General features: G+C 37.1%; 1 protein-coding gene across 4 annotated transcripts; it reads left to right on the top strand.

Moving 5' to 3' along the window:
* Nucleotides 1-1,184: 1,184 nt before the first annotated feature.
* Nucleotides 1,185-8,945, top strand: LOC147874106 (eukaryotic translation initiation factor 4 gamma 1-like). 4 transcript variants are annotated; one of them, XR_015534789.1, is made up of 6 exons: nt 1,185-1,324; nt 1,923-1,998; nt 2,762-2,908; nt 4,051-4,107; nt 4,816-4,974; nt 5,576-6,134. XR_015534789.1 is itself a non-coding variant. In XM_087347365.1 (6 exons), the coding sequence occupies exons 3-6, from the start codon at nt 6,236-6,238 to the stop codon at nt 8,817-8,819; spliced, it is 543 nt and encodes a 180-aa protein (XP_087203491.1). In that variant the 5' UTR covers nt 4,816-4,974; nt 5,576-5,713; nt 6,197-6,235; the 3' UTR covers nt 8,820-8,945. The 4 variants fall into 4 exon arrangements, 2 of the variants coding, with proteins under 2 accessions (XP_087203491.1, XP_087203490.1); XR_015534788.1 differs by having other exon boundaries at nt 4,813-4,974; XM_087347365.1 differs by lacking the exons at nt 1,185-1,324; nt 1,923-1,998; nt 2,762-2,908; nt 4,051-4,107 and adding exons at nt 6,197-6,412; nt 6,999-7,075; nt 7,689-7,842; nt 8,685-8,945 and having other exon boundaries at nt 5,576-5,713.
* Nucleotides 8,946-11,903: the final 2,958 nt, after the last annotated feature.

The raw sequence follows: 11,903 nt of genomic DNA, 5'->3' as shown, positions 1-11,903 counted from the left end.
AGAGTAGCTCACGAGCATTAAATCCTTGTACGTAAAATTTATTGTTTGGAAACATAAAACTAGCTTAATTCTGTATTACTGTCGACTAACACGGATGCCACCAGATGTCTCAAAAGTAAAGTGCTGTACAATATCAGAAACGTTTTTGTGGTAATATAATTTACCGCATTCGACCGTCGGCTGAATAAAGCACGTGGTTTGGTGGATAAAATAAACGATGTATGTAAATGTGCCCCATTGACAAGTTCTTGTACACACGAATGTTTTTAAAGCACTGGACTGACTACCAACTGCCGACAATTGGATTTTTCGCCTCAGCGTGAACTGTGCGTGCGAAATCGAGAAATTAAGCTGGTCCAGGCGGAGATGAGGCCTACAGAAAGTTTAGAAAGTTTTTACCCCTACGGCCTCTGACTGGGACGAAATATTTGCAACGAAATAAGCTGGATTAAGCGCACTCAAAGATAAAAGACAAATGACTTGTTCTTATGCTCATTTGCTCTTTAACGCGATGCATGCAAAATAAGCATATGTCTATGTTGGCTAATATGATAGGTGGGTATTATATTTTTCATATATGCCTAGAATTTGGACTTGAGAATTTTATAGTTGTATTTTGTGGCTTATATTATTCCACAGTTCGTTCCAGAATCTCTTCTCTTTTTTTGTCAATTTTAATAAAGAGAGTATTGTGAATTCTATGTGAATTAGTACGCCGAATTCCGCTGGACTGACACAAATCTAATTACTTTTTAAAAAGGCTTCCAGTGCACTCTGTTCATGGCAGATTTAATGAATAAATATGCCTGATTTGGTTACTGGATCAGAGGGACAGGTTCGTATGCAGCTCGTAAAAGTAACGTAAATGGTTTCACTGCCTCATTTCATTCGTGATCTTAAAATCTGTGTTCCATAGAGCGTTCTTTCACGCAGGCGATACCTTTCGACTAAAATCAATATTAAAGTGCGGTAGCGGATGCACTCTATGGAGTACTCTTGGTACTATGAACAGAGGAGGGTCCTTACTCGTTGAGCCATCTCTCGGGGAAATAAAGAAGTTCAACCGGTTTTGGTAGCTCTATCAATAAAGTGAGTTAGCATTATTATCTACTTTACTTATAGTTTCCGAAATTTGACATTGGTTGGTTGGCACTACTCTACTCAGTGGTTGGTTGGCTCTCCTCAGTGCGAAACGAATGGTGGTGTGAGCAGCTTGTAGAACAAGATAATTCTATATATAGTGAAAATCTTTCCTGCAACCAGTTTAATTTGTTATTCAAATCTTGCTACCTGCGACATGGAGGTCTCCAGCTCTTCACAATGGGTGAGTCAAGGGTTTCCTACTTATTATTAATATTATTATTTCGTTGTCTTGAGGGATTTTATGTCATTCTTAAGAATTCAAATGCTAGCAGCAACACACGTCGGCCATCATCAACAAAATTACTTGAATTCCGGCTAAGCTAAACAGCTGATAGGGACCTATGACTGGGTCACTTGTCACATTCAGACATTGTTAAAGGTTGTTTTCAGTCTTATTTTTTTCGTCTAGAGGAAAGTTATTGTTGAGTGAACAGCTTAATTTCTCAGGATCGTTGTTTTGTATTACAGATTAATCATAAACTGACTTTTATATTGCAATTAAAGCTTTGAAACGTTTCCTAACATGCTAATTTTAAAGATAAATCATTGATTAAAAGGAAGCCCTCGTTATCTGACACAGCCTTAATTTCTCTTTCTATAAGTGAGGTCTTCTTAATATTTTCTGGCAGAAACGAAAATCGATAGCAGTGCAGCACAAACAGCCAAGGCACACGCATTTTGTGTGTGACTGGGACAAAAGTTCAATAAGAAATATTAACCTCATGAAGTTGCAGAGAATTCTTGGACTATAAAATGACTCATTTTTTGTCTGTCCTCAGGTAAACCCTGCTGAAATAGAAGCCACGACGATCACTTGCTTCTTGATGAACAGGATCAGGATGCTGGCAGCAGAGAGTAAGTGTGGTTTAATTCCGTGCATGCAGTAAGTTGTGGAGTACAGTCAGTATGATGTTTATGTACGTCTTTCTAGATGTTCAGATATGCCCCCCAGACTTCCAGCAACTCTTCATTATTTTAAGTGATTTTGTCAGAAGGAAAACCAAGAAATGTTACATGCATTACAATTTTGATTTTTTAATAGTCATTCTCAGACATTTTAAATTTGCTGGACTTCAAAGAATCATTTTCTAGTGAATTATGTACGTTTACTTTGCTCTCTGAGAGTTGAGACCAAGATTAATTTTGTGTCCACGTGTCAGAAGCCATCTTGTACCTTGCGCCTCAGTCACAAGTGACGAGGATGAGGTCTGTCTGATGGTCCCCCAGGGTAGACACCCATCCCTCTTTCGGGAAGACTCAATGAGAGCCAGGCTGTTTAACGACGTCTTCGTTAAGAAGAATGTTTTCCGGTGACCAGCATGCAAATCCCAGTTTTAAACACTGCAAATAGCAATCAGTAATGCATTGCGTAAGAGACACTGGTTTTTCCAACAAATGGTTCCCTCAGCTGGAAGTGACTCTTAAACTGAATTTGGACTTTGATCACGGGCAAGAAAAATGCAATTTCAAAATTACAAACTCTTATTACAGTTCATTTTTTTTAACTAAACTAACTCTTTTCTTTTCGTAGTAATACTTAACTCCTGACACTGTTTCTTGAAATAACGTCACATGAGGAATTTAACAGACCATTTGATGCAGTCGTGAATTGTTACAGACACGGAACTCAAAAACCAAGTCCTGTTCGAGCGCCGGCAAGGACAGAAACAGAAAGTGAGTCTCGGAGCAGTGAGGGAAGAGAAGGAAAAGCTATGGAAAGAAAAAAATCTGCAGGCTGAGAAAATCAAGGAGCTGCAAGCAGAAAGTATGTTTGCTCTCATTCTATTTAAGTACTAAGTCAAAGATTAGAGGCTGCAAATTGCCTCAGTATGAAATTCTGTTCATTACCATGTTCCTGCATGTCTCATGAGATATCCAGATATTCTCCTAGGCATTTTGTTCTAGTTACCTTCAATATTTTGTCTTCGCCCTGAGTTGCAGACTAATTTATGTACCCAAAGAAGAAGAGAGTTTGCTCTCATATTTTGAACTCGAGCCTTAGGAGGTGAAAGGCATTAGAGTTTGAAATTATCCATTTCACAAAACATTTCGGTTGCAATCTCTGACCTGAAGAAGGCAACTCCATTGTTAGTCGAAATGTGAGATAATTTTCAACATTATCAGCTGCCACTCTTTACACCTAATGCCCACACAATCTTGTTCTAAAACAATGTGTGTCTGCGTTCTGCACTTGAAATGTGAGACAAATTGTACGCCACTACATTAAAAGAGCCATAATTATTTCTGTGTCACTTAACCTTAATTATATATAGCAGATGAAAGGGCAAAGCAGCAGACTGAATTGTTTGGTTACAAACATTCCTCACATTAATCTTCTCTTATTATTTTTTAGACCGTGGTTCTGATTTGGTACGGTCATGTCTCCTTTTCAAAAACCACAAAATTCTTTGTATTTCGGACATTAGTGATGAGGAGCAACTTTGTTTGATTGTACCCACAATTAGATTCCTCCACTTCTGTGTGAACACCGAAGCAGACGCTGGCTTCATATTGACATGCATTTATTACTTAGACAAGAGTTTCCCAATGCGCAGTCTGCGAGTCCTAAACACTACAAAATTTTATTGGAATTACGTCTAACTGGCAACACTGTTCTTAATTGTGGATGTGTATTGGCTGTGGTAATGAGATCTTGCCAGTTTTAATGTCACATAAGGACTTTAAATTTTCATGTTCTGAATGAACATATTTCAGGATGGAGTTTATAAATACAGTCTCCGACTACTCTTTATGCTGCATGAGACATGGGTTTCTGGTCTTCGGAAAACCCTCTCGTCTCTTTCCGTCTTTACATTCGTAACAGTTTCGAAAGACAAACTTTCTTGTTTGTTAACATATAGTCAAAAGAGGAATTTTACTATCTAAAATAATTATCGATTGTTACAGACTTTGCTGCAACAACTAATTGAGAAGCTGAAGGCAATGAAGGATGACAAAAATCAGGTACGTTTAAACTTTCTGTTGCATTGTGGGGCATGGCTCAGAGTTATTCTGTGCATTAATGAACGATTCCTTGAAATCATAAATACTAAACAGTAACTGAAAATTGTCAGATATTGGAAAAATGAAGAGGTAAGTGCTTTCTAAGGCGTGTAAATAAAAGTGAGAAGTCAAATCCATTTCGGACTGAATCATTTGTTGAGGAGGAGGAGAAGGATTTCATCTGTAGCTGTCAGAGTGTAGTTTGTAGGACGAAGTATAGCTTAAGGCAGTTACTCGGTGACTCGCGATGTCGATGGGGTCGGACACGAGTATTCTCTGTCAAAAGAGAGGGTACCCAAGGCTTTTACGGATGCAATAGCATAATTTGGATGTATCATCTTTCACTGATGATGCAGTTGTGAACATAGAAACTGTGATAGAAAATAATAAAGTGAACAGTTCTATGTCAACTGCAGCAGAAGAAATGTTGTATTTTTTGTGAGAGGTGATGAACACAACACCTGGAGCCTAATTTCAGTCATGTACTGTTTAGGGCTTTATACACACAGGTCTCTTATTATCTGAGCTGTAGGAAGCATCGAGTAATGTATTAAATGCATGATTAAATCCAAAAAATGGAAAAATTGTACGTAATACTGTGATCAAAACAACATTTAAGAGTGAACACTTTTGGTTAATGTTGTGTTGCTTTGGTGTCATTCACAGCAGCCTGCAGCAAGGCCAGCCACTGAAACAACAAACACCAAGAGCACCAGGCCAGTCATTGAAATAAAACTCAATGACGTGAAACTGCAAAGATGTGAAAACGCCTGGCGACCTGGGTGAAGGAAGCCGGCGACCAACAACGAGCAGGCTGCCCAGACTCAGGTATGTTCCTGGCATTCATTTAAGGACAGAATCCTGGAAACAGTCAATAATGCTGTATCTGCCCCAATGCAAGATGGCTGAAAGGAACAGTCCTGCGCTAAGAAACACGTCTACTCTAACTAACTAGGTGGCTTATTGAAACTGAAAGTTCATCACCAAATTAAGGAACAGGCAAAATTGTAGGTCTATATTTTAATCTTGATGCTCTTAAAGATCAGACATTTCGATCTGAGAAGCTGCAAGCATTTCCGGAATTTGTCTCCTCCTAATTTCCTCATCACTTCTTATTGGAACTTTGCCACACTAAAAAATAAACTTTCTTTTTGCTTACTCTTTGATTTTAGAAGCAATGTTTACCTTTCCAAGTGTTTAATTGCATATAATGAGTATGCATTGTAATTATATTTCTCAATAGACATTGGCTTCTCATGACAACAGACTTCTTCTTCGGTGTAGACAAAACGCAGCTGGACGGCGCATGCAGAGCAACTGGCTCTAGGTTTTAATCATCTCTATGAAGGCTTTAAGGAAGTAAAACATGTTTCGCTTTATTTCTGTGTTTGCGTTCTGTCAGATGATGAGAGGGAACTTGATGTTGCAGGAGCTGTTCCAGAAGGCTCGCAGTTTGCTGAACAATCTCACGCCTGAGAAGTCTGACAGACTTGTTTCCCAGGTCCAGGCTCTGCCAATTGACAGCAGCGATCGCCTGAAGGGCGTCATCGACCTCGTATTTGAAAAGGTGAGGCACCGGTCTTTAGCAGCTGATACATTCAGACAGAGACGTCATATTGATAGAAATTCCCTTCTTTTGTAACTTTGCAGCTTAATTTCTTAAATATTGAAGTTATCCTCAGTGTAGTATTGGAGACGCTAGGGGCAAGTGAAAATTATAATTGTTACTGTTCACTATGATAATAATCTTAAAAACCAGTAAGCTGATTGTTCTCTCTTTAAATTCACCTCCAAGCTTAGAATTTATCTGCTCTCATCTAAAAATGTTTATCTTATGCAAGAAAATTAAGGCTGTCATGAAACGTGTCTTGCATCTGACTGAGATTTTGAGTTTCTCAGGTTTAAGGGATAAAGATTTACTTTTGTTGAAGCTTCATTTAGGTGGCCATCATTTCATAAATTTAGTTTATGTAACGTATGCTCAACAGAGTTGTTTTTCATAAATATAACATCAGAGCAAAGTGATAATGTTGTGTGTTTTTATGTGCAGGCTGTTGATGAACCAAAGTTCACTGAGATTTATGCACGAATGTGCAAGGTTCTCTCCGGCATAAAAGTTCCGGCAGAGCGTGGGAACAATGCTGAACCAGAGGTCACCTTCAGGAAGTTGCTGCTAGGTCGATGCCGGGCCGAATTTGAAAAGAATTCTGAATCAGGCATAAATCGAGAAGCCAGACAGAAAGAGATTCAGGAAACAGCAGACCCAGTAAGTTCTTCTCTAATGTCTTTGTCTATGGTCATATGTTACTACGCTTCTGTCCACAGATTGGGAATAGCTCCGTCTGCTTGATCGAATGGAATAGATGTCTCCTCCCTTTTTGCTTGAAGATGAATATCTATCATTTGAAAAATTATTATTCAATATGTTGTTCAGGTTTTAAGACTTCTTGAAAGACAAGAAAGAGACATAATTGATAAAGACTGACTGTAGAACGCACATAAACTTAATTTAAATTATTATGATATAAATGGTACCTCAAGATGAAAAAACATTTTCCTAACTTCTTAGGTTAGTTTAACTTCCTATAATGAGCACTTAATGTACTCATTTTTTTCCAAATGTTGTAAACTCTCATAATAATGGACTCCTGCTGCACTTGACATTTCTCATTAGCTCATGACGTTCTTTTGGGGGCATAAAGGCAGGGGGCTTCTTGACCGGCTGAGTATCGTGGACACAAACTTTAAAATGCAAACTTACATATGTTGAAAGCGGTGCATTAAAGAAGGGCTCTTACAAGATACCATCATAAAAGACGATTTCTAATCTTCTCTACTTATTTTTTCTGCAGGCCAAGAAAAACGAACTACAGCAAAGTTTTAACGAGGAACTGCGAAGGATACGAATGAAAGCAATAGGAAACATCAGGTAACTTACATTTTTCTTTGATTTTGAAGCTCTACATTTGATTCATCAGTGACTCTGAAAGTAGTGAACTTAAGAGTTGTGAATTAGGACAAGACACTGAGAGGAAATTTGAAATGTTAATGGGTTCTTGCCCTCCAGTATGCAAGTGTTCCACAAAATCCAGGACTAATTTCTAAATGTGCTTCATAATGCTGCTGCTTACATGATCACACACTATCATAAAGTCTCCACTTCCTCGGTATTTCTTCTTCTTGGTATTTGCATCGTGAAATGGCACTGATGGCTTTCCTCCATACAGAATCAAATGCAAATTACATAAAAATAATTATTTAATTTGAAATTTTCAATATTCTGTCTCAGCTGTTTTATATTTATAAACAGATACAGATTTTTACAGGACCACGTACAGAAATATTATATTTCACCTCAAAAATATATATCACACACAAGACACTGATTAAATTTGATCTATTTAAACAAAAGTTCTCATTATTTTAAGGCACAAATCTTTCTGTAACTTGTAGAGGCAAAGAACCTCGTTTCTCTTCTGTTCTTTGGACTTTTACTATTGTCTTAACTCAACCCAAGTGATATATTCTTCACTATGTTACAGGTTTATTGGCGAGCTGTATAAAGCAGAAATGCTCGCCACAAGCACTATGCAGCATTGCATTAAACGTCTCCTTTCCAAAGAAGACGAGCATTCCTTGGAGTGCCTCTGCACACTACTGATGACGGTCGGAAAGGATTTCGAGAGCAAGAGCCAAGTATGTTTGTTTTCATTTTGGAATACTTTTAGTTTTAATTTGCAGTTCTCCTACCGTGTAATTTATTGCCTTCCTTTGGGCTCTATGATGACCACAGGTTTATACGGAAGGTACAATGCAAAAAGCAGTAAGTGTGTCCCTTTGATCTCACTGACTTTCTGGCTTCCATTTTGTAACATGCAAGTCTTCTTAATTGTTATACATTCTTTGCACAAAATCATAGTGAGAAGGCATTATGGGCTGGTCGCACCTTCTCGTCCATCTGTCTTTCCAGTCCATGTGGTGGCCAAATTGGGAACTGTCACAGAAGGTGGATTCGATGCTTGAAAGTGCACATTGTAAAGAACGCGTGAGGATGAGGAAATTCAGAAGAACATGTCACATGTTCTTCTGAATTTCCTCATACTCTTCTACACTCTTACATGTTTCATATAAAGACGCCTCATGCCGTGACTTCAACTTGTCCCCGTCTAGTGCGACGGGAATCTTGCTCAGTATTGGGTTAGACTTTTACATTTCCTCTCATCACCTCTGCTGAATCATGTCAGAATTCACTCAGTCATGACAGGACAAAGCAGGAATCTGATCGAAGGGTCATGTCTAGGCTCAGCCACCAAAAATCTCGGTTTATGCCTTAGTTTAGATGAGACACATACTTACGTTTTGTTCGAGACGGCAACCTTCAGCTCTCAATTTAAATTTACACGCGCCTTCCCACACAGCAAGTTCTATGTGAACTACATGAGTAGTGGCAGAATTTTCTAGTTTTATGTGTAGGCTTATAAGCGTAAGAAGTCAATTTTGCCCATGAAATGTGACTTTAAATTTTTGTTTTCTTGCAGGATCTGTCTGAGTTCCTTCATACAATGAAGGAACTATTGAATAAGAAGGCGGTGCTCTCGAGCAGAATCAAGTTTATGATCGAGGGCGTCATCGACCTCCAGCAAAGCAACTGGGCTCCAAGAAATGGATGTTAGATGAGATTGGTTACTGCCACTGATTTTAAATAATTTGACTGTTCAGTTTATTTGTCAAATATCTGAAATGTTCACATTTGTTAAATAAATAAATTATTTAGTTTTTTTGTTAAATACTTCAGTATTTAAATAGTGAAATAGTTTAGTTCTTTGTAAAATAGTTCAATTGTTTATTTTTTGTTAAATAGTTATATTATTTAATGTTTTGTGAATTGTTTCTAATTAATATATTTAAGAATATTAAATAAAAAACAAGTTCATAAACTTTCCTGTTGTTATTTTGGCAAAGTAATATTTCAACGAACTTGTCGCCCTCAGTGCACTAGTGGTTAATGTCGTCGCCACTGGACCCAAGATACGCGAGTTCAAACACTGCTGAGGTCGATGGAATTTTAAGGGGTGATAAAAATCCATAGAACAACTTCCTTCGGAAGGGAACTAAAGCCGGCGGTCCCATGCCGTAGATTTATGGCACAAAAAACAATGAACGAGATGTTTCGTAAGCAAAACTCGCTGGCCATTTCTCACACAAGTCTCTCCTGATTCCTACTAGTTGGCTATAGCAGACAAAAATAAGGATTGAGTAGAAATTGTGCAGAGGCAGTGGGCTGGTCACTCACTACTGACAAATGCACACTTCGAAAAGACCAGGAAGACAGAATATCCTATCTGCATTACTATCGAAGAAGCAGTGCAGATATATAAAACTATACACGGATTGAAAGATGACTCTACCGAGTACGGAGCACCATTAAACAAGAAGGAATGGTCTCATCCAGCGGAAAGAAATAAGTAAAATAATAGGTAATAGTAGGTGATTTTAACATAAATACTCAAAAAGATGGGTGTGACCACAAACAGTTACTAGATGTTATAAATGGGTTTAATCTGACTATGACAATAAATATACCCACTTGAGTAACTGAAAGTACGGCAACAATTTTAGACCAAATCATTACTAACATGCCTTCACACTACTATTCAACTGATGTAATAAACAGCCTACTTTCAGATCACTATGCTCAATGTATAACTATTAATATGACTATACCACAACAAATTAGATGCTGTAGAGAGGGCAGGAATGTATCAGAAGCCAATGTACTAGGCCTTTGCTCTTTAATACAAAATGAAACTTGGACTGAAGTGTTCTGGGATAATGATGTAGAGAAAAAATGGGATACTCTCTCTAGTATTATTAACTATTATTTTAATATAGCCTGTCCAAAAGTTAGAAGAAATATTGTAAGTGCTTTAAATGTTCCTTGGATAAATAATGATGATATTACAGCAAGAACAAAATTAAAAAAATTATATGATCTTTACATTCAAAGTAAGATTCAGGAACACAGAGACAAGTATAAAAGATATGAAAAGGAATATAATGTAATAAAAAATGCAAAAGCAAACTACATCCAGCACATTATAAGTAGTGCAAATAACACTCCTAGTGTATTGTGGAAATTTGTAAATATAGAAAGAGGCTCTTTAAATAATGCATTGACTTCCAATATTCACCTGCAAGCAGGAAATGAAACAGTTAGAAGTCCGCGCAGAATACGTAATATTTTTAATGGTACTTTCTTAGAAACTGTAAGTAAACTCATACTTGATAAAAATTTGATGCCTATACAAAGTAGTAAGAGTACAATAAGTATAAAAGATTCATTGGTCTTATTAGAAATAACAGAGACTGAATTGATTAAAGTAATTCAGACTTTGGAGAATAAAAAATCAGCAGGACTTGATGACATCTCTCCCTATTTATTAAAGAAATGTGTACCTTACATGATAAGACCACTATTAGAATTGATCAATGCATCAATTAGAGAAGGCATCTTCCCATCTACGTACATTAAAAAGATCAGTTGTTAAACCAGTTTACAAAAAAAGGGGCGAATTGTCGTCCAATTACTCTTGTTCCAGCCCTTTCAAAGGTTCTGGAAAAGGTAATAGCTATTCAGCTAACTTCTTTCTTAGATAAACACAATATACTTAATAAATCTCAGTTTGGATTTAGGAAAAATAAATCTTCAAATGATGCAATTGCTGCAATCATTGAAAATATAATTGAAAATCTGAATAATAAAATAAAGTGCAATTGTGTACTATTATATTTATCAAAAGCATTTGATCGTATTGAACATAACATCCTCATGGATAAATTATACCAATATGGAGTTTGTGGCATACCACATAAGCTAATTAAATCCTATCTCACAAACAGAACACAACAAGTAAAAGTCTCACATGTAGCAAACAATCAAATGAAAGAATACTTGTCAAGTAGCCTTCCAGTTAGATATAGAGATCCTCAAGGTTCTGTCCTTGGTCCATTACTTTTTATTTTATATGTAAATGATATCCCACATCTAACACAAGGCAGAGCATTAATGTATGCTGATGACACATCAATATTGAATATGGGTCGGGACATGAATGAACTCCAAAAGGTAACCTTATTCAGTACAGACTTGGTAGAGCAGTATTTTGAGATAAATAATTTATTTATAAACCCAACTAAAACACATTACATTTTTTCCGGACAAAACAATGTAGGGAGGAAAGTAATCAAAAAAATTTAATAAGGAATAGGAAAATAGTTAAAGTAAAAAGTACCAACTTCCTGGGAGTTGTGATTGATTGCACCCTGAGTTGGGAAGTACATATTGAAAGAATGTGTGGTAGAATTAGCCGTAACCTATTTATAATCAATAGACTCTCTAAAATACTTAATCTAAATGAAAGAAGAATGTAGTATTATGGTTTGATTTATCCCTTTTTGTCTTACGGAATCATCGTATGGGGACAGAGTGCTAAAGTACTCACTCGACGAATTTTTACTCTTCAAAAAATGGCAGTAAGGTACATAGCAGGTTTAAAACCAACTGAATCATGCAGAGATCATTTTAGGCTTTTTTGAAGATTTCTGTCTTCTGGGTTAATGCGCTGTGTAGTCTGGTCGATGTTAACCAACGTTTCAGAGGTCATACTGCCTCCGTCATCGCCCTGATGACGGAGGCAGTATGACCTCTGAAACGTTGGTTAACATCGACCAGACTACACAGCGCAATAACCCAGAAG

The sequence above is a fragment of the Zootermopsis nevadensis genome, unplaced genomic scaffold (genome assembly GCF_977971745.1).
Source record: "Zootermopsis nevadensis isolate Lab colony 2312 unplaced genomic scaffold, Znev_1.0 Znev_ptg000011l, whole genome shotgun sequence".
In the NCBI taxonomy this organism is placed as follows: Eukaryota; Metazoa; Arthropoda; class Insecta; order Blattodea; family Termopsidae; genus Zootermopsis; species Zootermopsis nevadensis.
Note: the sequence above shows the minus strand (reverse complement) of the source record. Positions and strands in the feature narration are given on the sequence as shown.

Coding starts and splice junctions, on each gene's coding strand:
- LOC147874106 (XM_087347364.1), top strand. CDS start 6,236: ATGTGCAAGGTTCTCTCCGGCATAAAAGTTCCGGCAGAGCGTGGGAAC. Junction 6,413..6,998: donor TTCAGGAAACAGCAGACCCA/GTAAGTTCTTCT, acceptor TTTTTTCTGCAG/GCCAAGAAAAACGAACTACA. Junction 7,076..7,688: donor AAAGCAATAGGAAACATCAG/GTAACTTACATT, acceptor ACTATGTTACAG/GTTTATTGGCGAGCTGTATA.